Source organism: Acanthopagrus latus, chromosome 12 (genome assembly GCF_904848185.1).
Source record: "Acanthopagrus latus isolate v.2019 chromosome 12, fAcaLat1.1, whole genome shotgun sequence".
Lineage (NCBI taxonomy): Eukaryota > Metazoa > Chordata > Actinopteri > Spariformes > Sparidae > Acanthopagrus > Acanthopagrus latus.
In genome coordinates this window covers 24994575-25022046 of record NC_051050.1, presented here as the reverse complement: position 1 = coordinate 25022046, position 27472 = coordinate 24994575, and the positions used below count along the sequence as shown (strand labels likewise).

At 43.5% G+C, this 27472-nt stretch overlaps 5 protein-coding genes across 8 annotated transcripts in view; 1 reads left to right on the top strand and 4 right to left on the bottom strand.

The window, feature by feature from the left end:
* The window catches only part of pde8b (phosphodiesterase 8B), an 86478-nt gene extending 72535 nt beyond the window's left edge, over positions 1–13943 (bottom strand). The window contains exons 1-2 of one of the 2 annotated variants that reach the window (XM_037117352.1): positions 13876–13943; positions 5968–6040 (exon numbers count right to left, since the gene is read on the bottom strand). The gene's annotated coding sequence lies outside the window, so the exon portion shown is untranslated. Of the gene's footprint in view, positions 1–5967; positions 6041–6203; positions 6239–13875 lie in introns of those variants that run through there. The other variant, XM_037117353.1, reaches the window with a different exon arrangement.
* On the bottom strand, positions 190–13943 carry s100z (S100 calcium binding protein Z). 2 transcript variants are annotated; one of them, XM_037117363.1, is made up of 5 exons: positions 13876–13943; positions 5968–6040; positions 4001–4305; positions 3726–3899; positions 190–1156 (listed from the first exon to the last, which is right to left on the bottom strand). In XM_037117363.1, the coding sequence occupies exons 4-5, from the start codon at positions 3864–3866 to the stop codon at positions 1001–1003; spliced, it is 297 nt and encodes a 98-aa protein (XP_036973258.1). In that variant the 5' UTR covers positions 3867–3899; positions 4001–4305; positions 5968–6040; positions 13876–13943; the 3' UTR covers positions 190–1000. The 2 variants fall into 2 exon arrangements, with proteins under 2 accessions (XP_036973258.1, XP_036973259.1); XM_037117364.1 differs by lacking the exon at positions 13876–13943 and adding an exon at positions 6204–6222.
* On the top strand, positions 9691–12095 carry ch25hl2 (cholesterol 25-hydroxylase like 2). Its single transcript, XM_037117361.1, has one exon. It carries the CDS (start codon positions 10856–10858, stop codon positions 11753–11755), a length of 900 nt encoding a protein of 299 aa, XP_036973256.1. The 5' UTR covers positions 9691–10855; the 3' UTR covers positions 11756–12095.
* A 4117-nt stretch (positions 13944–18060) lies between the features above and the next one.
* On the bottom strand, positions 18061–21193 carry LOC119030040 (proteinase-activated receptor 2-like). Of its 2 annotated transcripts, none has more exons than XM_037117357.1 (2): positions 20957–21193; positions 18061–19811 (listed from the first exon to the last, which is right to left on the bottom strand). In XM_037117357.1, exons 1-2 carry the CDS (start codon positions 21054–21056, stop codon positions 18712–18714), a joined length of 1200 nt encoding a protein of 399 aa, XP_036973252.1. In that variant the 5' UTR covers positions 21057–21193; the 3' UTR covers positions 18061–18711. The 2 variants fall into 2 exon arrangements, with proteins under 2 accessions (XP_036973252.1, XP_036973253.1); XM_037117358.1 differs by having other exon boundaries at positions 18061–19805; positions 20957–21192.
* A 2075-nt stretch (positions 21194–23268) lies between these two features.
* On the bottom strand, positions 23269–26207 carry LOC119030043 (proteinase-activated receptor 2-like). The gene is made up of 2 exons (XM_037117362.1): positions 25959–26207; positions 23269–24884 (listed from the first exon to the last, which is right to left on the bottom strand). Exons 1-2 carry the CDS (start codon positions 26026–26028, stop codon positions 23812–23814), a joined length of 1143 nt encoding a protein of 380 aa, XP_036973257.1. The 5' UTR covers positions 26029–26207; the 3' UTR covers positions 23269–23811.
* Positions 26208–27472: the final 1265 nt, after the last annotated feature.

Below are 27472 nucleotides of genomic sequence, written 5' to 3'. Positions count from 1 at the left end.
GGTAACAGTGGAACAACTGGAAAAAGAACAAGAAGCCCGACGATGGAGGAGGTGAAGAAGGTGAAGAGGGAGAGTGACAGAAGCCGAGGTGAAACAAGAGAACCGACGGCCATTCTGACAAAGTCTGTTCAAAGTCTGTGTGCTCAAAATTCAAAATATGCACCCAATAAATAATCAGAGACACGAAAGTCACATTGTCCAGTTTCCACATGATACAGAGCTGTTTATTCACTGCAGGTGATTTATTATGAGATTCTCAGATTGATGGTCAGAATATCTAAATGTTTTCTCGTGAGACTCACAATAGATTCAAACAGATTAAACGTTACAGACAGGAGAGAAACAACGCTACACAACATTAACCGTGATCCTGTGCATTTTTCCATGACTCCAGCTTTGTGCCAACACGAGGGGGAAGAGTCCTCCTCGGGGAACACGGACTGACAGCAGGACTGACGAGGGACCAGCATGTTTCCTACTAAACGCGCCATCAGGACGCGACAACGCCTCGAAACACAATTATTTAACTTTTGACATTTAAAATGCAGCAGCAGCAGCAGCTGGGGCTCCACTGGGACTACAGAGAAATGACAACAAAGGATGACAAGACAAATTCCTAAATGACAAAAGGTGCAAATTTAAAGGTTAAAGCCACTGAATCAATTTGTCAGTATCAGAGTTTCTTCTCTAATTCTAACACGTTTGGAATAAAAAAACAGCTTCAAACACAATAAAAAGGACAATTGAGACAATTTAGGAAAAGGGCACTTTGCATAATCTAGTTACAAACATCACGCTAAAATAAAAAAAACTAATTTGGATCAAAGAAGTTGTTGTTTAACAGCTCCAGGCTGAACATTTGCAAGACAACAGAACAGAGCGTCTCATCCTATAAAGCAGGAAATGCTAATACAATAATGAAACTGAGGGGACGTTTACTGTGTTGTTTTTAACACGTTCAAACTGTAGAGAGATTTACAGTCGGCTCACGTTTGGATTCCTACTTGTTTTTCTTCTTCTGCTCTTGGAAGAAGTCGTTACAGGCGACAGTGAGCGCGGCAACCAACACAACAAACTCATTGAAATCCACCTCGTTGTCTTTGTTAGAGTCCAGGTCGTTCATGATTTTCTCCACCAGCATCGGATCCTTCTGAGACTGAAAACGAAACACAGAGGAAGAGAATATTTAGTCTTTCAGCCTCTTAATGAGCTCCTGCGTTTCTCTGACTGATGAGCCGATAGAATCAACGCTTCAGATCCCTGACAGAGCAATTAAAAAGTAGCTTCAACACACGCTAGGTTTATGTCGTGATATCTGTCCGTGCACGCAGGATGAGTAACATGCGGTCGTTTGATTGATATTGGAGTTTAATTTCGACTCGAGGTAAAAGCAGTCATCCGTGTCGGGCGGAGAGCAGATGATGTTGCTGCTAAATGACCCGAGAGCTGCAGCTGATCACACGACACTTACTGCTGTACTCGTCTGAGAAAAACAAGACATGGTTTCCCTTTTCCACCTTCTGACCTCAGAGGCAACGTCGATCTTTGTGTTACTGCATTTAAAAGAAATTAAAATCCAGTCCACACTAAAGGAGAAGTGAGAGGGGACTAACCATCGCTTATCAACATCATACTGCTCTGCTGTTTATTTGGTTTTTCAGTTTTTGATGTACAAAGAGACTCAAAGCATCGTGTTCCCCCCTGATAATTCTCTCCTCTGGGCCTCTCCACTGAAGAGGTGTGTCTCTGGGCTTGTTAGATACTGACAGGCTGGTAATTAAAACACTGACAGAGATTTTCGTGGTTCTGGTGGTCCACAGGACAAGAGAGGGAGGCAGATCTGTGGGACCCACACTCAAAGCCGGGTCCCTGATCTGGGCTGTCCTCCCATGACCTGGGTACTCCTGTTGTGTTACTGTTTTCTAGCTCATTTACCTTCAACAGAGGGAGAATTCTGCCTTTTCTCAAATCATAAAGGAACCTTAAATTTGGAGACACGTACGTTAGTTTCATGACCTTTTCTATCAAACTTAAAATACAATTAACAATGCTCCAGACGTGACCGTCCTCTACAGCTTCCTTCTCGGCCCTGAACGCATCTTTGTGATATTCCCACAGTATTCCAATACTATTCCAATACTGCACAGTAATCTATCAAGTGTCTGTGCTCGACAGTCAAAGTTTCCCGTCAGAGGAGACTGAGGGTGAATGTTGTGCTGCGGCTGCATCTATTCTCAGAGGTGACTACGGCCCGGGGGGATGTGATGACATCATGGGAGAGTCTATATTTGGAGGCGATATGGGCCACTGATGATGATGATGATGATGATGATGATGATGCGTGAGCACCTGAGGCTTCCCGTCCGAATGAGGGAGGACAAGAAGCAAAGATAAGAAATATATATATATCTGAAGGCATCACAGGTTTAACTCCGAGTCGTCGGCCGTTTTGTGGACGGTCTCAATCATTTGTACAAACTGTCATCACGCCGACCCGGGCTTATCTGAAACGACCTTATCTATCTCCTCCACAGCCTTTATTTCCCACAGTGGAGCCACCAGCGGTTACACTCTGACAGCAGCGAAGCGATCAATGAGAAAACAATTTCCTCGAACAAGGTCAGGAGGCTGTTTCTTAAATCATCTGAAAAAAATGGATATCGAACGGAACTTTTCGTCGAGTCGGGCAGCAGCGCCTCGTCCACAGGGTTAAAATCCTGAATGAGTGTGTTTCAGTGATTACTGTTGGTTATTATAGATCCACTGACACAACACAGATGTGAAGGTCACACTCTGATGCACAAACATACTGAGACGATCTGCGTCCCGTCAGCACTTTGCTTCATTCTGTTAAAAAACAAACGTGTTCTGTGTTCTCATCAACTTCAGCGTTTGCTCAAAGGAAGGACGGTCACATGTTTTACATAAATGTCCTGGTAATAAATGTTAGTTAATACATAATAAAACCCTAAATAAGTCCTTATAAGACACTTATTAACATTAAAATGTTTATATAAGTGTGTGTAAGTTCTGTTTCTAGACTGCTTGATTACGTTAATAAAGGTTTGTAGTAATTATTTATAATAACGTAAAAGATTCCTGAGCTTTTTTGTAGCTTTATTGAGATTAATACATATTTTATTGTGTATTTATTAACAGTTAGTCAAAGTAATGTCTTATTAAAGGTTCATAAATCATTTACCATCTGTGAATAAGTGTATTCTTGTAACAACAAACGCGTTTAGTTTGCAATTATTAACACTGATGTAATTTAATTCATTTAAATGAACTTAAAAGAGTCGACTCATCAACTAACACTAATAAAGACACAATATAGCACAATCACTTTCTATTAAATGTACCAAAAAGCAAAACAGTTTAACAGAAATCAACTTAAACAATAAACTCACAGAACAACAACCTGAAACATGTTGAAATGCAGACTTCACTGTGGGGAAGTCTGAGTTATAAGTATTATTTTGCTATTATTAAGACTGATATATATTAAAACGATTCATTAGGGGCGTGTAACATATTAAATAACACTTATTACAAGGATCTTAATATAAGGTGCTGCCGTTTCTTTTTGAGAAGACTGTATTCTCTATTTGATGTAACAGAAATCTCAGCGAACAGTTCGTCTGAATGTCCGACAATTGTAATTAAAATACACAATAAACTGGAAGAGCAACAACGTAATCGTGATGTTAAATGTTGTCTCTTACCGTGAGGAAGTCGGTGAGCTCGCTGTTCAGCAGCTCCTTCAGCTCGCCCTTGTTGAGTTTGAATTTGTCTCCATCGTTTCCAGAGTAGTTGTAGAAAACTGTGATCAGTGCATCCATGGCACCCTCGAGCTGGCTCGGCATTCTGCTGGGAGGATGAGGACGTCTTGCAGCTTCCTGAAAATGAAAGTGTTCAAAGATTTAACACCTTTTAAAACAAAAAAAATAAGATTATTGACCTGAGAGTGAGCAACAGGCTGTGTGAGAGGTGTTGTTACCTGGTTAGAGTCCCGTACAGATGTGATGACAGACGCTGCGGCTCAGCTTGTTTATTAGGAAATGAGGGAGAGCGAAGTGGGCGATCCTCTATCTTTGTGCCGATAATTAGTTCCACAGGTGAGACTCCCATGGTAACTGTATTTCTTTCCAAGTTTTAATCAAGGCGGTTAAGTGAACAACAAAACATGTGCCAGTGTGACCCTGGAGCCCCGCTGGGTATTCATCAAATCCTGAGCCATGCAGGGGCCTCCACATGTGTCTGCATCGGTTACAGGTGATCCAGCAGAGGAGCAGGAGTCAAGACCTGTCAGAGAAATGAGCTCTTACACCTCATGATGGAAGATCAATGTAGATAATCGGACTGTTTAATCTGTTTTAAAGGCACATTTTAATCTAATTATCTGTTGTTTTTTTTTTATCACTGATTCAAGAATATTTCTAAATGCATTTCTTTATGTTATACCCATTAAAATGTTGCAGGATTGTTATTTATATCTTTGCGATGTGTTTGTGTCCTCGTCTTTATGACTTTTTGGATTCAGAGTGGAGCTTTCTGGCACATCAAGCTCCAGCCACACTTGTAGTATGAAGAACATGGCAAACGTCCGGACGTCAAAGCACTCGCAGCTTTGTGGATTACCCACAATTCATTGCAATACAGATATGACATCGTAGAACTTAGTATGAATGTCAAACAATGACTTTACGATAACGTTACTCGAATTATGTGGGCCAGAAATAATGTTCAACAAGAGTTTGATACAGAAATATGTAGCAGTATAGACTGCAGAGGAGAACAAAAAGCGTTTTATTATCGTCGTCTTCAGGCCCGTCGGTGGCTTATATCTGCCTCGCAGTCGCACACACACACACACACACACACACACACACACACACACACACACACACACACACACACACACACACACACACACACACACACACACACTCGACGTGATGACGACTGAAGCCCGCGAGGGTTCAGTCCACAAGTCCAGAGGGTGGAAATTTGGATTCCGTCGACACAGACATGTTTCGGCTTGTGTTCTTCATCTGAGCCACCTGGACGTTTTTGATTCACACGTCTACATCAGACACATCCTGCTGGGTAACGACAACAATGTCAAGATTAACTGAAATATACTTCCTGTATTTTGCTCAGGCTGGGTTTCAACTGATGTTTTCCTAAGGTGGTGAACAATCTTAAGGTACTTATGAATATGAGCGCGCTGGCTGCTGTAAAATGTACTTTCTTGGTTAGATTTGTAATATGAAGTGATACTGTATTTCTCAACGTGTTCTGCTGGTTTTACTGCTCATCGGTGAAACACGACACACTTGCAGAGACGTGTCTCTTTGCCAGCAGCTCATCGTACTCTCAGTTTCACCTTGTGATTTGAAATTGTCATTTTCTCATTGCGGGGTTTATTTTTAGCGACGGCAGTTTTCACCCTTTGTCTTTCTGTGTCTGGACACGATCGTCCCCTCTCCTCTGTCACTGTGTCATGACTGACAGCGGAGAATAACAGTCCATTCAGCCCTCAGCCCCCTAAGACAACACCTGAGGGACGTCAGCTGTCACGTGTGCCTGCAACTTTTCTTCCTCTCTCAGACACGGCCACGGAGAAGATAAGTTTCCATTTGTTAAGGTGATGAAACAGTTTCCCCTCACAGCTGCTCATAGTAAATGATGTGCAGGACGGTGACCCGTGAAAGCTTTAACACAAAGTGACATCATGTCAACCACTGAAATGATGTAAAATAATTATAATACGGCTGCATTCACAACAAGCTGAGTGATTTCTAGATGAGCGTTGGCCTCATATCATAGATATATCTGTTGTTTTTATCTTTTTATCATTCTTCTACATCTCGACATCACTGTAAAGGAGGAAACTTCCTTAACAATTGTGTATTTTGAAGCCCTGCTCACGCTCTCTAAGGGCATGAAAAGCTTTTCTCCTACCTTTACGACGGATGATGTATGTTGTCGTGTCTCCTCATGTACCCTCAGGTCCTCTGCCGCCTCTTAAAGGTCACTGCAAAGACAAAAGGAGATGCTGCTTCAATCAGAGCTGTGAAACGTCTCGCTGCAATAACATAAAAAGGCAGTTATAATTATGAATATATAAATCAACTACTGGACTATGAATTGATCATATTATCATTATTATTATAATAATATCATTATCAACTTTTCACCCTCTGCACAGACGTCCTTGCATTTAACACACCAAAGTCCAACAGCTTTCCTGCTGATGACACAAAACACCTACAGCCCATCTGAATGACAACTAACTCGTTTAAAATTATATTAAGACTTAAAGTTACTCATAATTAGGGTTGTGGCTGCTTTGAGTAACAGGAGGAGACAGTCGTGGGCAGAGCCTGGAGCCTCTGGAGGAAAAAACACCCAAGCAGAGCAGAGAGTTCGCTTTTTTAAACTTTTGAGATTAGACACTGGATTTTCTCTTCACTCTCATCCATCTTGAGGAAGCAGGCAGGTGCCAAAATCCACTGTAAAGTCTATTAGTGGACTGCTGAATGGACGGGAAACGTATTTTATGAACTTTACATACAGCGAAGAGACGGAGAAAACAGAAAGTAACAGAGTATCTGGTGTTATTATGTATTCTGCCCATTTGCGGCAAATAAACTTGTGGTCAAACTCATGCAAGTAACGAGAGGTGAATTTGCTAATCCTTGTGCTTTATATGTGATCACTTTATCTAGCTTGGCAGCTTGCAGTGGGCTCGTTTAACTAACTAGGCTCATTTCAGCTCCATCCATGTTCCACTTCCTCAGAGTTCGGCGAGGCAGGCCAGCACTGGGTTCTTCTTTTGGCCCTTCGGACACCTTTGGTTGACGTCACTGTGGCTCTGTGCAGTCAACACTTTCAAACAGGGAAACCTTTTATTTTTATCATTGTTTTTGGCCGTTTTTATGGCTTTTATTTTGATAGTTGAGCTGAAGAGGTGACAGGAAACAGGATGAGAGAGAGGGGGAGTGACACGCAGCAAAGCGACCCGGGCCGGGAGTCAAACCCGGGTCCACTGCAGCGAGGACAAAGCCTCGGCACATGGGACGCTGCTCTACCCACTGAGCTGAAGGCGCCTGGATTTTATCATATTTCATACGCTATGCTGGTGGTCAGCTGGGTGGTCCACCATCTTGATTCAGACTGAAACATCTCAACATTGTTGACTGAGTGATTCTTTGACTTTTCACAGTCTTTCAGGTCTCTGCAGGCACAAAGCGAGGAGTCGTAACGAGCCTCACGGAGCTGCTACTGCTGTGTCTTAGTCATGTTTCCTTTTGTCTCACTGAGGTGTGAAATCAAACCTGCTGATGTTTCTCTCCGACTCTGTATTCTCAGGTTCGTCCTCTTCTCTGCTCTGCACCGGCCTGACTCAAGGCTTTGTTTGGGTGGATGTATGCTTGCACATGTTGATGAGCTCTGACATGAATCTCTTCCTATTTCTTTCATGCCTTCAGCGGTGCTGTCACACACCCCGAAGGAGCTTTTACACAGAGGAGGAAATTAAACTATGATGAATCTATTTTCACGACTCTACATCCCTGCTCATCAGTTTGTCAATGAAATTCCCATTATCACACTCGGTTAACAAACAACTCAAACACCAGGATAAACATTGGCGCTGTGTGATTCTGCAAACCGCAGATATGTTCAAGCTTTACAATTCTACACGTTAATGACTGAATTTTATGGTATCACAACGTTGTGCTTGTGATCCAGTTAGGCTGAGGTCTGGCCCGGTTCTGTCGCCACAAACACAGCTGGAAATATCCTGATGTCTCACTAAAAATATCCACTGATTTCGTGCTTACTAATGTTGAAAAAGTGTATCCGACAAATTTAAATCCAGCAGAAATTCAAGCCTATCTGTGGGTCGCAGAAAAGTACAATACCAACTGTTCATTCCGGTGACTGGGCTGCATTTATACGGTGCTTTTATCCAAACTTTTATCCTCAGGTCATCGGCAACAAACCTGCCAAGTGTGAAGGAGATGAGATGAAAAGTTCAGATGGAGAGAGAGTCCTCACTTTATAGTCAGCTGATCGATGTGCACATGATTTAACATGTGGAAGATCAGCAGCTCAACAAAGACAAAGCATCGTACTGTATGTGTTGACAGAAGTTAATTGCTGGGTCATATACACCAGATCTGTTCTGCTGTACAAAACCATCCTTACTGTTAAACCTCATCAGTGAAGCACAGAGCGTTAAAACGAGCTCTCTGGAGCCGGACTGTGTTTCTCAGAGCTGCAGCGGCTGCAGAGCTCGGTGGACGTGTCCTCTCCCTCGGGAGTGAGGAGAGTAGTCTCACACCTTGTCATCGTCTCCTCAGACACCTACATGTAGTGCTGCATGTTAGTGATGTGCTGAACAGTGAGTGAGATTGTCATTATTGTTACCAACACTTGTCTGGCAAGTGGTGGCACAGAAGCCAAAACGGTTTGTGACGGTCCGTATCCACTGCAGCGCTTGATCACGGTGGCACTGAAGCAAGTCGTTCTTATCGTATCTGACAACGTGCCGACAGCCACCCTCCATTTCTTGGAGGGGGTCGATACTTCTGGATGTGACGAGTCAGTCGGAGGCCAGGTCTTCTACGTCGAGCTGACACTTATTTTTGACTTCACAGTTTTTCCTCTGGGTTTGACTTGAAATGAAAACCCCACAGGAAACATCGAGCCTCAGGCCGATGCAGTGAGAGTCTGCAGACAGCGTGCAGCGCTCGGTCTCACTGAATATCGTCATGAATCACTGACATCTGGAATTTCACAGGAAGTTTGCATTTGGATTCAATGTCTCTTCATGTGTTTTAATGAATGGACATGACATAGTGACTGTGAATTAATCAGAGAAATATCTTCACAGTGGAAATAAACGTACAGCTAAAAACAAGGAAAACAAAGCTGAACAAAGATAAAAAGGTCAAATATACACTGAACTATAACTATAAGGGGTCAATGTAAATAAAAAGCAGCGATGACTATTCCAAGTCGTCTTCATTCATTGTTTTTTTGTCCTTTGTGTCCTCGGTTTTTTGTTGATTGTTACTGCCCTCTGGTGGCCGTTCAGAGGTATCAACCTGTTCATCAGATGCTGATATTGAACCTGTTCGTGTGTAGACAGGATGCAGGCGTTTGTTTATACTTTCTACATGCATTTTGTGTTGCCACAGTTGGTACACACTGTTTACACTGCACACAACAGTCTCACATCCTGTTCCTGCGACAGTCTAGTGCTAATCGTTTCCTACTCAGCCCCAAAAGCAGTAACACATGTTTTCCTCTTACCTGTAGGACTATTTAGAGCAGGACCTGAATATTCAACTGCTCAGATATACGAGCATTTGATAGGTGTTCAGTTTTTAATTTGGGGGTTTGGATAAATTAACTGCAAAATTAGCTGTAAAAAGCTGAAAAAATAGCTATTTGATTCTCACTACCAACTCATTAAAAACTGACACTTTGGGATGGGTGCGACCCATCCGACAAGTCTCAAAAATGTACTTTTCTCACAATTAGGACCTTTCACCAAGTTGTTTGTGTGTCTTAATCTAACCAGAGCATGTGCACAGAGCTGTGACAACAGAAAAGCTGAAAGCTTCAACATCAAGAAAAGTGTTTTTTATCTGTTGCACATACTTATTAGTGATTATAGTTGATATTTGCTAGATGACAGTCAGCTTGTGGAGCCTGTGTTTTTGGTTTTAGAGTGGACTGTACCTTTAAGTTTTTGTTTGATTATTGGTCATTTATAAGAATCTGGGAACTCTTGGACATATCTCGACCCTTTGTAGTATCACTGTTTGATGAAATGATCTTTGACAGGCAGTGGATTGGACTGTTTAACTTCTACATATCACTAAATCATGAATGAGTATGAATAACTGCAGCTGACGTCTGTACTGAAAAACTAAAACCTGAAATAGAATCTGTTTAATGTTTCTGTTGATGTTATGATCTGCTGACAGCCTGCACACTGCTGCTGATTCTGACAGAAGCTTATGAAACATAGTTGTTAATAGTAGGAAGATCCCAGTTTATATCACTGAAAGTCTGAGTGTAAAGTTTACACAATCACATGATGTTTATGAAATCAAAACAACTGAGTCACACCACAGAGACGAGAGCGGAGGTCGCTGCAGCAGCTCAGTTTCCAACAATGAAATCTTTTTTTTCTGAGCACAAACTCAAACTGAGCGAAAAGCCAACGCCAGTCTGACATCTGAGAGGAAGTGCTTTTGATTTCATGTCTCGTTTGACAGCTTTTCGATGATTAATGACCGTTCAGTGGGCTCATGTTGTGTGTGTGTGTGTTTTTCATAATCTGGGAGTGAAGGAAACAGAAGCATTAATAGGCTGATTATTAATATGCAGCATGAATATGACTCGCTGCGTTTCACTTTTCATTTTCATTAACGTAATTTGAAGCTGCAGGTTTAAAGACACGTCCCCCCGGTTTTGGGAGATAAAGTCAAATTCAGCAGTCGGCGGAAGCTCTCTCTCCAGGATTTGGTTCAAAGATTGGAGCTGTTGTGGCCCGGCTCCTGAGTCCTGGCTGCCGTCCTTGTGCCCATGAAAAAGAGCCTTTACAGAGTGCCTTCTTTTAAAACACAGGGGGTGGGGGGTGGAGGTGGGGCTTGAACATACATAAGAGGCTAAGACGGCCCGCCAGTCCAATTTGCTGTTGCTTAACCTATACGAGGAAGCTGATTGGACCTTTCCATTCATTTAGAGCCTCTTTATTCTCTCCTGGGGCTTGTTAGAGAGTAATCCTCTTGGATCGGTCTTCTATTGGAAGAGAAACACTGCGTTAGTGATGGGCACAGGCTGGTTACTCAGTACTGAGGCTTTATCCTGGATGTCGGGTGAGGACAACGTGACTGGGGGACAGCCCCAGGGCTCGGTGCTGCAGCCTTTCTGGGACTACCTCCACCAGAACCACCACGACCTCCTGAGGAGCCCTCCCTTCCCTGTGGTCCTCTCCGTCACCACCTACTTCTTCCTGGTAGGTGTCTACACCGTGCTGGACCTGCTGGCGCCCACCTGGCCCAGCATTAACCGCTACAGGCTTCATCCTGACAGACCCGTCACCTGGCAGAACATCTGGACCACCCTTGGCGTCACCATCTACAACCACCTGCTCTACATCTTTCCTGCTACGGTCGCCCAATGGCTGTGGAGGCCGCCCACCCCGCTGCCCCGTGAGGCGCCCACTTTCTGGAGCTTCATCCTGGGCATCCTGGGCTGCATGGTGGTCTTCGACTTCCAGTACTACGTGTGGCACCTACTGCACCACCAGGTGCCGTGGCTGTACCGCACCTTCCACGCCGTGCACCACCAGTACAACCAGACTTTCAGCCTCGTCACCCAGTACCTGTCTGGCTGGGAGTTATTCAACTTGGGACTCTGGGCTACGATAGACCCGATCCTGCTGCAGTGCCACTGCCTCACAGCCTGGGGCTTCATGGTCTTCAACATCTACGTCTCCATCGAGCAGCACTGTGGCTATGACTTCCCGTGGGCCCTCCATAACCTGGTGCCCTTTGGCCTCTGGTGTGGGGCGCCCAAGCACGACACTCACCACCAGCGACCCAGCACTAACTTTGCCCCATTCTTCTCTCACTGGGACTGGCTGGGCGGCACACACACTGTGCCAACTCCCTCCAGCCACGCTGCAGCCGGAGAGCCAGACAAGACGAAATGTAGAAAAGACTGAAGAGCCTGAGTTAATCTCTCACTGACTCCGTCCCTGTTTTACTCAAACTGCCTCTTTTGTACCCGCTCTCATTCCAGCACACTTGTTTTTTTTGTCTCCTCTCCGCAGTTTCTCTCCTTCCCGTCTGTTTGGTGTTATTATATCGATCACTTCCAATGCTCGCTAACAGTCTAGGAGTTTTGATTATCACTCTAACATTTCTTAAACTGTTTGAGAAGAATGATCTTTTATGTCTTTTTCATGTGAAAGTACTGTCATGTTGTCTCAGCGGCATTCTCAGGTCCGTTTACACACATGTGCGGCATGTTTGAGCTACCTTGACAAATAAAAGCAGAGTATAAAACCACTCACTTGCCGGCTGTTTCTTTGCGTGTCACTGATTAGATCTTATTGAGAACTACTTTCTGATGGTAGGTGGTGTGATCTGTCGGCGTGATCTGCCACACGTTAGCACGTACATTCCCTCTCTCTCCCTCCTCAGCTCCGACTCTCACTCTCCAGCATGAATAGTGGCCTTTTAGCTGCATCCCAGTATGATGCGTGGCCGCAATACTAATCTATCATCCTCTCTGAGAGACAAAACACTCTTACTGTTTACTGGTATCGATTAAAGGACAATTAATAAAAGAAAGACAATATTATTATGATACAAATTTTTGCATGTTACAATAATAAAAAGTATATTTTGTGGATGTCTTTGGGTTAATTGCAGCAGGGTTATAGTTTTAAATATCTCACTATGTTAGGACCAACAGAGGTTACTGTGAGAATCAGCTAAATTCCTCTGGGTCCTGTATGTTGGGGGGGGGGGGGGGGCCTCCATGGATCAGACGTGATCCAGCATGTTTTACAGATGCTCCATCAGATTGGGATCAGGGGAATTTGGAGGCCAGGTCAATACTCAGCTATCTCTACTTTACATGAGTATTTATTTTTGCATTTACTTCATACATCTTTGCACAGACATCTGCAGTTTTATACTCCTTATATTTTCCAACCAGGCATGTTTTGCTGCTCAGGCTTTATCCAAAATGTGACAATTTGACGTCCTGGGAATGAGACTCGTGGAATAATCCAGAACATATTTGCAATTTGGAAAATTCTTGGGAAATCTTAAACTGGAGCAACAACTCGGAAAGATGGAGAACACTTTCGTACAAGGCAGAAGAAAGTAAACATTGAGCTGATGGTAACATGCATATTTGGGAAATCACGGCTTCACTGATCTGTTTTCTTTCCTCTTCCTTGACAACAGAAACAGTTGTCAACTTTTTAAACGCTCTGAGGGTTAAAATACACAACATTGTCTGTCGCTGCGTCCCAGTTCAGGTCTGCCTCCTCTGAAGGACTCGGGTCTTTGTGGTCTGTGAAGGCGAGTCCTTCAGAGACCTTGTTAACCTGGTCAGCTGTTGTTAAATGTGACGGTCTAGCCTTTGGAGCATTTCCTGGTTGAGTCACCAGATGTTTTACCCTCACATCACGATTTCTGCCGCCCAGGCCCCCAATAGTGACGATCTACACCATGCGATATCGCCATTTTCTCTCTTTCTTTCTTCTTTTTTGGGCTCGCAAAGAATCTTGGGATATGTGAGGCCACGAAGGATCGTAGAGGTGCATCCTCCAAGAATAGGGAGAAGAAGGAGCCTCTGGAGGAGCCTTCAGACTGGGACAGACTTCAGATGCTCCTCTGAAGGATGCAGACCTGAACTGAGACACAGCACCTGTTGCTCCAACGTACCTACACATGAATGTTGAAAAAACGACTTCCGAGGAGCACGTGAATGCAGCGTCAAACTATATTTCTGGTGCGTTTATGAACAGCTGGTACAAATCCCACTGATTCTACCTTTGACTTAATAGTCTTTGAATTATAATAATATGACGTTAACTTCAGTTAGCTTTGACCACCTTCAGAGGGAGCCTTTTTACTGTGATACTCTGAGTACATTTCAGAACCTGTACTCTGTTACTTTTACTGGACTAAACAAATTGAATCAGCACTAATTTTTTTTACCAGTCTCTTATTTATTTTTTAGAATCTGTACTTCTACTGGAGGAGACAATGTGTGGACTTTTACTCTCTGCTTCTGTTTCAACTGTCACTTATTATTGTCACTCACCCTGAATGTCACAGCTGTAGCTTGTATCCAGCGTGGCTGTCCGTTCGCTCCCTACCCGCACCTTGAAGGCATCATTCACCCGGTCTTTCACATCAACGTCAACGTCCAGGAAATTGGAATAAAAACTAATAATTCAGCTTTTTCACTCCTTCAGTTAAAAACAAGTCTGCTAGTAGTCGTTTGGGTCCAGACGGTATCATGAGCCACTGCTAACGTTAGCTAAACTTTCCCAAACAATTAGGGCTAAGCTAAACTTTCCCAAACAATTAGGGCTAATCAAAACCCGGGAAAATGTCATAATCATCACAGCTAATAAATGATATTCCAAAAAGGCGACGGCTTCCGCCAGAGTCACTTTAAATGTCCTCCATGACTTTCAGCTCTTGTTGGTCATGTCTGGAACCAGTCGCTGGTAAACAAGCCGCTGTAGAACACCGTAATCCCGCCGAGCTGTGAGCTGAAGCTCTCGGTCCGCTCCCCGGAGGCGTCCCGCTGATGCGCTGCTAGCTTAGCAGGGCGCTGAGCTAGCTAACAGCTAACAGCTAACTGTCGTGTTGGCTAGCTGGTAGTTTTCTGCTGCTCCATGAAAAGAGGAAACTTAAGTCTGGAAAATGTGAATCTGAACTATTAAAGTAGTTTTATATAAGTACCTCCGTGTTTATTCTATAATTAAATTTCTAATATTTTCCGTCACCGCTCCACTGGAGCGTCACTTTACGTGTTTTGGCCCTCGGAGGCACCCGTCCTCCTCTGTTCTCTTCCTGTGTTACCTGTTCTGGCCTGCAGGTGTCGCTGTAGAAGAATTATATATTAATCAGATTTTTAAATAATAGATGTTTTTTTCTCTTATCTCACAAATAGTGGACAACATCTACTGCATTGATGAAGATGTATATCCAGTATGTACAGTATATTTTGTTGTATTTTATTATTTTATTCTACATATATTTATTTTGTCATGCTGTTGTCTTTGGAATGCTTTTTAAAAATATCTTTTTAAAATATTGTTATATTCTTCATCCATTTTATCCCTGCACCAAATATATTTTATAATGCATTGTTAAGATACTGTCTATTTGATTTTAGTTTTGATTAGTAGGTGAAGGTTATTTATTATTTATTTATTTCTTTAGTTAAATGAAAATTAACTTGAGAATTACATATAAACAATTTCTTAAAAAGTACACATGCCTCAACAAATATTAAAGTAAAAAATAGCCAGTATATTACATTTCATGGAGAGTGAAGAGGTCGACAGAACCTGCAGGAAGTTATTCTGAGAAAACACATGAACAATGTTACAGTAAGTGAGGTATTAGAATTTGAGGCTTTAATATAATAATAGAACATGTGTATAAAAGTTAAAAAAGTACTAATTCGTCTCATAATTTCTGTATATAATGTGTGACTAATGTCTGATTCAGATGTTTGGTTACATGTCTGCCAGCAGAGGTCACTTTTCCTCCCCACACAGATCACAGAGCTTCAGACACCAGAATCAAACACAGGCAGCAGCTTCTTCCACACTGAGTCTGACTGATTAATATCCAGCAGAATAAATCAAACACTCTCTCCACTTTGTGCAGTAGCATGTATTTAAGTACAACACAGGAAGTGTGGTGTTGTGGTGTTGTGGCTCTGTAGCTGCGACCCGACAACTTCAGTCTCTTCTCTCTTTGTTGTCACTCTGCCGGCAGTCAGAACCGGTCGGACGTGTTCCTGGTTTACTAGGGAACCGACTGTTGAAACAGGTCATGTGTATTTTAGAAACACAGCATGAATTTGCCTCAAGCGTGTCTGACTGTGCGTACTTGTTGTACTATTTATTCCAGGATCTGAAGTGTGAAGTAAATAAACAGAACTGGATCACCACGGCTGTTAAAACACTGATCTCAGGATATTTCTTGTTAAAAGACTCAGTTCTAACGATCGCGTCTGTTGAAATTTGATCTCTTGTGATTTGTTAAGCAAACTTTACTCTTCACACTTGATGCTGTATCAATGCAGAGCCTTATAAGTTCATCTATTATTAACTCGTCATGTTAGTTTGTTGGTTGGTTTGTCAGGTGGATTACACAAAAAGGACTAAACAGAATACCACGAAACTTGGATAAAGGATGGATCTCAATCCAGAACAGACCGCTTTATCTTCTGGGACAGATGCAAGATTATTTGTCTTACTCTGTTTAACATTTTCAGATGGGACATGTTTAAATATTTTCCTAAATTTCTCAGGAAATAAGAATATTAATGAAAAACAACTAGGAGTGTCTGTTTGAGTAAACAAGCTCGCAGAGAGCCGAAGTCACCATGGGAAGTTATTTGATAAAATCGTTGTCTGGTTGTGATGAAGAGAGACAGATAAAGTATTGATCTTGTTTGAATGCTGTCATGAATTTCACATGATGTTTGTCAGGTTGTCATCAAACTAATGAAACATACAGACTGTGAAACTATGTCATTATAAAGACGACACAGTGTTGTTAGCGACGTCGTCTCCTAACTTCAAGAGCTGCTCCTGTATATCAGCAGCTCACAGAACTACAGTCGTCAGTATGAGCAGATTTATTGTGATATTCATCTTGTTAACGAGCTTTTCTGACTCATTTGGCTCCATGTTGGTGTTGAGTAGCTCACTGAGCGCTTTAACACAAAACTACATGAGGTTTTACTTTATAGACATGTTTTTGTCTCTCTTCGTTCTCTAACGTACAAAGGTTTTTCTGAACCGTGGTCCCATAAGTTTCACCTGGAGTCCAGTGACTTCAGCTCTCTCGTGTCTTGAGGTCACAAGACTGTTGCAACTTACGAGAAGCTTGAAGCTCATACCACACATGTTGCAATGTGGGAATATGTGGAAACAAAACCCACCTTGCTCGTGTGTGTGTGTGTGTGTGTGTGCAACAGTGTGCAGCGGTGACTCTGACGTAAAGTGTTCGAAGGGTTTTAAACAGCTCATAAAATATTAATGATTGAATCTCCTCACTGTGTTCTGTGTGTTTATCATCAGTGTTTTTATCCAGAAGAAGCCAGTGATCCTGTTTTTAATATCAGGGAGGATCAGACAGGTGATTTATCGTCGCTGTGGTCTCGTGTTGTACCTGACTCATGTCTGATAGCAGCTGTGTGAATGTAACAGGGAGCGGCTCTGTCCTCTACATGTGAAAAGAAGGTATTCTGCTCAAGAGTGCTGACAAAAGGTAAGACGACACTCTACAACAATCATTTACCCAAACGGCCTGCAGCTCGGCCTCGCTGGCCTTTCAAACAGGAAGTGTTCACCTGGGGGAGGGGCAGACTCTCTGGGTGGGGTTAACGCTGCACCACATCTTATCTACACATGAAAGAGCATTCAGTTGGCTCACAATACTCCTTTGTCGGTCTTTTTTCTCGAGGAAAATCTGTTGTGTGGAAGCAGATTTTAATGACGTAAATTAACTTAGAGCAAAATAAGCTTTCACGATGGTAACCATAACAAAGATGGCGGCGTGGCTTCAGGCTGAGTGATCGATAAGCAGATGAAACTCGTGTGAGGACGACGCGCTCATGTCATCGTCTAAACGAGCCTCGCCAGGCTCTGACACGTTCCCTGCACTCTGACCCACTTTCTGTTTGTCTCTACAGCTTACTGAACACTGAATGAAAAAAAAAACTTATCTAGATACTTTAATGACACAAACAAACAGCTCATCGCATTCCATGAATTCCTCGAATCCTCACAAGAGAACAATCAGCGACGATGAGTCGCGCCCAGGCCGAGTGACTCACTTCACGCAGGAACTCGATGGGTTATGCAATACGACAGAGAGTTTCACAGATACTGCAAACTGTCCGTCATCTAGCAGAGAGAGATGATGAGATGATACCACCTTTGTACTCATCAGCTTCAGCTTGACGATTACAAACCGCCATGAAACGTGCTGCAGGCTGCAGGAGCGGATACTGAATACACCTCTGCTTTACATGATTTGACTAAAGCAACATACAAGTCATGACTTCATCAAAACTCTGTTGTTCCATTCCTCTGAGCACATCAGGCTGATTTGGTTGGTTCACTACAGATCAGTGCAGCGACAACTGCTCGAAAATGGTCTAAATTCTCTGATTCCAAAGATCTTTGTGTTGTGGACAAAACAAGGACGAAACACTGATCGATCACCACATTAAATGACAATAACAATAATCTTTAGCCACAGTCTTAATATTTATATTAATTGCAAAAGTAATAATTGCTTCACCCTTCAGTTACAGTTCCCACATGCAGTTCTGTTTTCTATGATTTGCAGTATTTCTGTGAGGATTGTCTGATTCCTTCTCAAACATGAATGTTTTCTGGTTTCTTTCCTCTGAACTGAAGATCTTTGTGTTGCTGACCGTACTGGATGTTCTAACTTTGACGTTATACCTTTAAAAATATCCAAATTTGATACCACAGGGAAATTCTTACACAACACTGACATCATAAAATTTAGATATTTAATAAAAGATAAATACAACAAGGCTGAAAATAATCGGTAGCTGCAGCCTGAGTAGAAATATTAGGGTAAAAAACAGTTTTTGCGCAGCCGACAGGACAAAAGCTCAGTCTATATAAAACAAATATTCACATTTTGACACTGAAAGCAGCTCATAATAATGGCATCTTAAAATGTATTCAGCGTAGTCATCTTCACATTTAAAGTTCATCTTTGGTTCTCTGATGCGTTGAGATCGTCCGTCGTCACGGACGTGTTTGTTCAGTCCGAGTGCCAGCAGGCCTGAATGCTGCCGGGTTTTCCAGTTAACCAGAGGGAACGATGCCAGAGATCCCATCAGTCTTTGCTCTGCGATATCCGACTAACAGCTGCTGCTCTGCGTGTTCCCGCTGTCCGACACGAACGACTTGGTCTTCCTGGAGTATTTCATGGAGCTGAACGAGACCCTCATCCTCTCCACAGTCCGGCTGCTCCGGCACAGCAGCGTGTTCTTCACGTGGTTCCTGAAGTCCTCCGACACAAAGTAGTAGATGAACGGGTCGAGGCAGCTGTTGAGGCTGGCCAGGCACAGCGTGGAGATGTAGAAGCTGTATCCGTTATTGACCACTCCGTCCTTCAGGAGAGAGTAATGCACCACCAGCATGATGTTACTGGGGATGAAACACACCAGGAACGTCACCAGAACCGTCACGATCAGCACCACGGCTCTCTGGCGGTTCTTTGAGGCGGAGCTGTTGTCCGCCATGCTGTTCCCCAGAGCTCTGAGCAACAGAACGTAGGCCACAACGATCACCACGCAGGGGACCAGGAACACCACCATCCCCATGAAGATGAAGTAGAAGTACGGCAGCTTGACCGAAGGGAACGGGTCGAGCGGGTCCTCGATGACGATGACGTCGTGGCAGGTGGTGATGTTGGGGTCTTTGACCTTGACAGTGTGGTTGTAGAGGTACAGCGGCGTGGTGGTGAGCCAGATGAACGCCCAGATGGCCACGCAGACGCCAATGGCCAGTTTGTTGTTCTTCCTCTGCTGGGACAGAGGGTGAGCCACCACCCAGTACCTCTGCACGCTGAGGCAGGTGATGAAGAGGACGGAGCAGTACATGTTCCCGTAGAAGAAGCCCATCAGAACCTTGCACAGCCCCTCGCCGTAGATCCAGTCGTTGCCGCTGAAGTGGTAGGAAATCTTCAGGGGCGTCCAGATGACGAAGAGCAGGTCGGCCAGCGCCAGGTTGGCCATGTAGATGGACGACGGGCTCTTCTTCTTGGTCCGGAACATGAACACCCAGATGGCCATGCCGTTGGCGGGAAGTCCCACCACGAACACGATGATGTAGACGATCGGGATGAAGACGGTGGTGAGACGACTCTTCAGCGTGTCTGCGGTCGTCGGGTCCACGACAGCTTGACACGAGTTCTCAGGGTCCTTCAAGCCGATGAACACTCGTCCTTTACCTGAAACTGGACGAAGTGCAACTTTTAATAACACTGAAAGTAACAAAGTACATTTACTCAAGAAGAATTTCAATTACTTTACTTGATTATTTCCATTTTCTGCTACATAATCAAGGTAAATATTGTATTTATTTTTTACTCCACTACATCTATTTAATAACTTTAGTTACTAGTTACTCTACAGATTACATGCAGATTGTGCACATTGTGGTGCGTTCAGGAACAGCTGGAACAAATCCTACTGATTCTGCCTTTCTCCTCCTCACATTTTCAAAACATCCTTGTTACTAGTTTGATTCACTTGAGGTGAATTATGGATTATTTTTACTCTGCGTCATCGCATGCTGCCTCCCCAACATCACCAGACTGACTTCAGACGTAAGAAGCCGTAAACAGACAGAGAGGGAGGCTGGACTGTGGAGAAAAGGCGTGTTAGTGTCTCGTATCTGCAGAGAGTTTCTGATTTTCTCTCTTTGTTGCTGCTCGGGACGCTTTACCAACCCAACATGTGTCTATTTGACGTCCTGGGAATGAGACTCAACAATCAACTGTCTTTGTGGTGCGTTCAGGAACAGCTGGGACAAATCCTACTGATTCTACCTTTAACTTTAATAGTCTTTGAATTCTATTAATATGACGTGAGCTTCAGTTAGCTTTGAGCACAAATGTCCTTCAGAGGGAGACTTTTTACTCTGATACTCTGAGTCCATGTCAGAGCCTGAACTCTGTTACTGTACTGGAGGAAACAAGCTGGATCAGAACTTCTGTGCCTACATTTCAAAATATACGATTTATTTCTGTATTTTCACTCTAAATACCTCGATATCGATGTTTTGTTGATACCATCAGTATGACTACTGGCACTTTAACAAAATATGAACACAATGAGATGTTTTTAATATCAATAATCATCAGCTATGTGGATTTAATGAGTAAGTGCGTACAGACAAGAACTAGAGCAGGTAGAGCAGTAACACAATGACATCTCTTCCCATTAACGAGCCTTTAAAACGACACACACCTGTCCGGTCAGCACGAGCACATGTGAAAAGTTGATTTAACGTCCTGCTGTGATGTCTGTCTGTGCTGAAGCTGGTAACAACCCCAGATTAAAGATTAAACATTAAACATTAGCCTCAGGTCTAACTCACCTCTCGCCTGGTCTCCATTATCACAGCCACTTCCGGTCGTATCTGCAGCAGCTGAGCAGCACAAAAGCACCAGAACCGACACCAGCCGACACCAGCCCATCTCCGTCCGTCTGTGTGTACTTCGACCTTCTCTTCTCTCGTAAACTCTCCTTCAGATGTTCTTCACGTCTGAGAGCGACGTGACAGTCAGAGGACACACCTCGAACCTACCTTTTGTTGGGCGCTCCTGACGTCATCTCGGACCCGCCCACCTGGTGGGTGGAAGTTTCCCCGTCAGAAGTTTCAGGTGGAAGGAAAAACAAACAAACTCTCCACAGGCGTAAATAAACACATTTCAGAGTTGTTCTTCAGGTATTGATGTATAAATACCTCACAGGTGGGCTGTCTAAAGGAGCATTACGTAGTTTTTGGAGAAGAATGTTAATATTTACAACATTAATGAGGTAATAATTCGAGATCCATGATGTATATCAGATTATCAGCCTGATAATAGAACGTTTTTATCAATTATCGGCAGAGAAGAAGAACAAGAAGAGCCGTGTAGAGCCGCGTGACGTAGATCAGAGTCACACATGTCGTCACTGGCGTCGACAGCGAGCCTCCACCAGTCACAACACAAACTGAGACACGATGTATCTGTTCCATCGGCGAATAAACACGCTGCTCTCAGAGGAAAACAAGTTCCCTGAACACTGTTTGAAGCTGGACAGGTGGCAGGGTCCGCCACATGTAAACAAAGTAGCACAGTATAAACTGAGTTGTCCTTTAAGGTCACTTTGTTTACTCAGTCATGTAAACAAAGTGAGTCTGATCATTAAGTTTGTTTCAGTCCACAACATACAACAACACTGAAAGTCAACAAAAATATCAGAACATCAATATTTTACACATTTTTCTGAGGCAAAAAAGGAAAGTTTGTGACCCTGAAACTCTTTTTTGAGCTTTCAACAGAAACATAAACTCAACACAGATGTTTGCTCCTTTATTTACACAAACTTTGTGTATATAAAGTAGTCAACACATTCTGTAGAGGAAGAACCAACTTTACAACAAGCAAAATAGATTTAAAACTTCTGATCGTCACCACTTCTCACATTTGTGGATTTGTAGCTTTTTTTTGTCTCATATAAAAGCAAACTTTAATAATTTATTTTAAGGAAAAAAAAGAATTGAGCAACTAAACATGTTTCACTTTTTACAGTAGAAACTGTTAGTTGCAGTGTGTCGGTTATATTTAGTCAAAATAACGACTGAATAATAGAAGAGATCATCAGTTCAAACATGTAACTAGAGGCTAAAACTGAACTTTATTCCAGTGTGACTGTTCCAATGTTTCCTCCTCCAAACCACAGAAATCAGCTGTTTACCTGCAGCTGTGTTTACATCACACACAGCTTGTTTAAAACTGAATACCAGCGACTGCAGAGGAGCGTTCAGCAGCAGGACATTACCAAACCGGTCGAAACACATTTCTGTCTGCTGCTGCAAAATTTACTGAGAAGTCACGTTTCATCAGAGCTGTGAAGTAACGAAGAACAAATACTTTGTTGTTGTACTTGAGTACATGTTTCAGGTATCTGTACTTTACCTGAGTATCTCTGTGACTTCACCTCTCTGCATCTGAACTTTCTCCTCCTAAAACAGCCTCCTTACTTTAGTTTGATGCATTTGAGGTGAATTATGGATTATTTTTATTCAGCGTCTCGCACACCACCTTCCCAACATCACAAGACTGATTTTAAAAGCCGTAAGAAGCCGTAAACAGACAGAGAGGGAGGCTGGACTGTAGAGAAAAGGCGTGTTAGTGTCTCGTATCTGCAGAGAGTTTCTGATTTTCTCTCTTTGTTGCTGCTCGGGACGCTTTACCAACCCAACATGTGTCTATTTGACGTCCTGGGAATGAGACTCAACAAGCAACTGTCTTTGTGGTGCGTTCAGGAGCAGCTGGGACAAATCCTGCTGAGTCTACCTTTAATAGTCTTTGAATTCTATAAATATGACGTGAGCTTCAGTTAGCTTTGTCCACAAATGTCCTTCAGGAGGTTAAAAACAAAACATTTTGAAAACGAGGAACTCTCAGCTCGACCTTTCCAACTACCTGCCAGAGCATGAAGTCAGTAAACAAAATGTTTTCTGCTCGGCTCACCAGGTTACATTTAAGACCTCTGTTAAACATCACAGAGAACAGATTCATATGTTTCACAGTCTTAAAGCCTCGAGATCAAAATTAACTCTGAAAAGAAAAGGAATGAAAGTCGCCTGAGGCTCCACAGTCACGCCTGTATCTAAGACTTTAAAGGGAGAGAGATACAGTCAGCTGGACTTTGCTTTTATTGACAAACTTTAAAATGTAGTTACACAGTTAAACTCCTGACGGTAAAAACACAAACGAGATATTTACACACACACACACACACACACACACACACACACAGAGCATCACGGATCGTACAACGTGCTACATTTCACTCGATTATGGTCTCAAAGCTTTTTGGCACATCGATAAGAATCTGATAAGAATCACAGCGTGGATTAAAACATCAAACACATTAAAAGGGAAAAAGTTCAACCAGAAACGATAATTTACTCAACCCGATGTTCGATTGAAAGTCATTGATTTTACACCTTCATCATGGAGGAGACGATGACTGTTCCTTCAAATATTCACATCCCAGTGAAATCAAACAAAGTGCTTTAAATAAAAGTTGTTTTATCATGTAAAAAAAAAATTATAATTCTGTACAAAAATAAAAAAGCAGTAACTCAAAGCTTCGAGGAGAAGACTCTCACACACTTGAAATAAAACCAGAAATCGATCAAAAGATTGACGTGTTAGCTTAAGACCCGGCGGCGCTCTAGCACTCGGTGCTGCCGGTGTTCCCGGACTCTGAGGTGTACGTGTTGCTCTTCTTGGAGAACTTGAGCGCGCTGAAGGAAACCCTCATCCTCTCCACCGTCCTCTCGCTCCTGCAGAGGAACGTGTTCTTCACGTGCTCCCTGAAGTCCTCCGAGATGAAGTAGTAGATGAAGGGATCGATGCAGCTGTTGAGACTCGCCAGGCAGAGCGTGGTGATGTAGAATCCATACAGGCTGTTTTCCGCCTGGCGCAGCAGGTGGCTGTAGTGCACCAGCAGCATGATGTTACTGGGGGTGAAGCACACGAGGAACATAATCAGCACGGTGACGATCAGCACCACGGCCTTCCGCCGCTTCTTGGCGATGGTCGGGTCCGCCATGCTGTTCCTGAGAGCCCTGAGCATCTGGATGTAGGATATGATGCACACGATGGCGGGAACAACAAATCCCAGAATCCCCATCGTAAGGAAGTAACCCGCCGCTGTTTCCCTCTGACTGGGCCGGGTGACGTCGTGGCAGGTTTTGATTTCGAGGTTTCTCGAGTAGACCTCCTGATCGTAGAGGTAGAGCGGGATCGTGATGAGCCAGACCACCAACCAGACCGCCACGGAGACGCCGACTGCCGTACAGTTGTTCCTCTGCTGCTGGCCGAGCGGGTTCACCACGGCCCAGTAACGCTGCACGCTGATGCAGGCGATGAAGGCGATGGAGCAGTACATGTTCCCATAGAAGAACGCCACCAGCACCTTGCACAGCTCCTGGCCGTAGGTCCAGTTGTTGCCGTTGAAGTGGTACGCTATTTTTAAGGGCACCCAGATGATGAAGAGCAGGTCGGCCAGCGCCAGGTTGGCCATGTAGATGGACGACGGGTGCTTCTTCTTGGTCCTGAACAGGAACACCCAGATGGCCATGGCGTTGGCGGGAAGTCCCACCACGAACACGATGATGTAGACGATCGGGATGAAGACGGTGGTGAGACGACTCGTCAGGACTCTGCTGCCCTCGGTGCTGACCCACATCCCCTCGTGGGTCTCCGTCCCTCCGAAGCCTCTCAAGTCTGTGTCAGGCACGTCTGAAACAACAGATCAATTCATCCATCAGTCGATCAAAACACAAATAACTAACCACGAATATAATATGAAGAGTTGCTGCTGATTTTCTGTGTTGAATAAAAGAAGACATTTGAAGACAAAGAGAGAATTTGCAGGTTTGACAGATTAATCGATGAATGACACGAATTGTTACCTGCAGACATGGATCAAAAACCCTCACATGTAAAGGAACAGTTCACTAAATGTATATTTATAACCCCACACATCCTCTGCTCCTCCTGATGATACAAAGTCAGGTGAAGTGTGGAGGTCCACAGAACAGTTCTGGAGCTTCGCAGTAAAACTTTAAGCAGCTGAGACTTGATTTAAAACAGAGAAACAACCACAGAAACATCAGAAGTCTCCGTACAGCTCGTCTGCTGCGATCTGAGGCTCCTGATCTTTACAACCTCAACATGTTGTCGACCTCGTGCACAAACTCCAGACGGGGCAAAGTTCACGCTAACGCAGTGATTTATAAAGATTCCACCTTTAATAAACGGTGTAAAGAATGTGTGTTGGTCCTCTGTAGACTCTGCGCCTGCTCAGTTTTTATAATTACAGTGGCCCGAATCCTCTTCTGAAGGACTCGGGGTCATCCATGAGAGGAAATCATGATTATTATACTTGATCCGTCTTCCATGTGCAACACGACTCCTCACTTTTTATACCTTCCTGTTATTTACTGTTTTTTTTAATTTATTAAAAAAAAAAAAAAAAAACTGTGATAAAGCCCAGTCCGGTCCCTGAAGATGACCCGGGCCTGCGGAGCGTCTCCCTTCATCACTTCCTGTCAGCTGCTCGACACGGACTCACTTCTTCACTTTGTCACTCCGTGTTGTCAAAAAGCGCTTCTGAACAACCAGCACACACACACACACACACACACACACACACATACATACAGCGCTTACATACGATCTATGTAGTCCAGTTAAATCACTGAGTGGATCCTGGTTCTGTCCGAACGTTTCGCCCGTTGAGACAAATCAAACAAGGCGGATGTAAATGATTAAATAAATGAATAAACAGATATAAAGGGAGGAGAGTCTCACCGTCCTGCTGCGCCCCGCAGCTGAGCGCGCAGCACAGGAGGAGGACCAGGTGAGTCCGGCTCGGGGTCATGACTGGACTGGGTCGGTACTGCCGGGCTGCAGGAGTGTCCGCGGGTGTGGCTGCTGCTGCTCTTCTTCTTCTCTTCTCTTCGTCTAAACCATCTGGTCTCTGCTCGCGGCTGCTTTCACACCTGCGTGACGTCACCCGGTCAGGTGACCGCGTGGATCCCCAGAGACACGCCCCATGTGGCGCCTGACGTCACGGACAACCCGGAACAGACAAGTGAATCAGTAATCAAACTCCGGCAGGATCAATAATGTCTGATAGCGTGAAATGTAACTGAGTGCAGGAATATTGAACTTTTCACTCAACGTTACTGCAGAGAGGAATATTAGTATCTGAGCAGATTTACTCAACAGTATCTGATTACAGTGCTGATGATGATCTTTATTTCCATTTTGCTCCTTCACATTTGTACTGTACTTCATTTCAAAAGTGAATATTGTTTATTTATTTAAATGTATTTAAAGTGGAGTAGAATTAAATGTGTTTTACTAAACTACATTTGTTTTATAAACTTAAATAATCACCAGTCAGGATGTAACTAAGTACATTTACTCCAGTACTCGTCATACGGTGACTGTCAGCTTCCTATAGATCTGTATTTAAAGGAGCACAGTGGTTTTAAAGCAGAGTGGAGTGAGATGGAGTGAGATGGTCTCGGCAGACTGTTTGGACCTCTGTCAGCTGAGGTAAACAGGAGGACCGGTTCTGTTGAGTAGAACCTCAGCAGCCTGATGTGAAGCAGGACACACACGTGGTTTCTCTTCCTCATGAATCCAGAAGTTGATGTGAGGGGAAATAAAAGCAGGTCAAACAATAATCCTCATTTTATCACCGGCTTTATTGTCCCGGCAGGAGACTCGGTGCTGTTTGGACTCCAAACCTCATCGTGACTGAATATTTCCTTCCAGGAGGCAGAAACTCAGCCGTGGGGCTCGACTGAGCTTCTGTGTTGATGTTAGTGGACTCCTGGGTGTGTTTCACTCTCAGGAAGTACAAATACAGATATCAGTGTGCGTCTGTCAGAGAGAGCGACACAAAATGGCCGACAGAAAGCTCGTCCAATGAGCAGCAGCCATCAATAATAGACTAATTTACCACAAAATACTAGTTTAGTAAGAAACTCAGATTGGGATTATTATTGTTTGAAGGAGTTTTTGGCTTGATGGATAAATAATAAGATATTAATTATAATGAAAATAACCTTTAGTGTTGAAAACTTTATCTGTAAAATTTTAAGTTACTGAACTCGATGATGTAGATTGGGAACAATGAGGGAATATTGAGGAAATGATGAGGGAATATTGAGGAAATGATGAGGGAATATTGAGGGAATGATGAGGAAATACTGAGGGAATATTGAGGAAATTATGAGGTAATGATAAAGGAATATTGAGGGGATATTTAGGGAATATTGAGAGAATGATGAGGGAATGATGATGGAAAATAC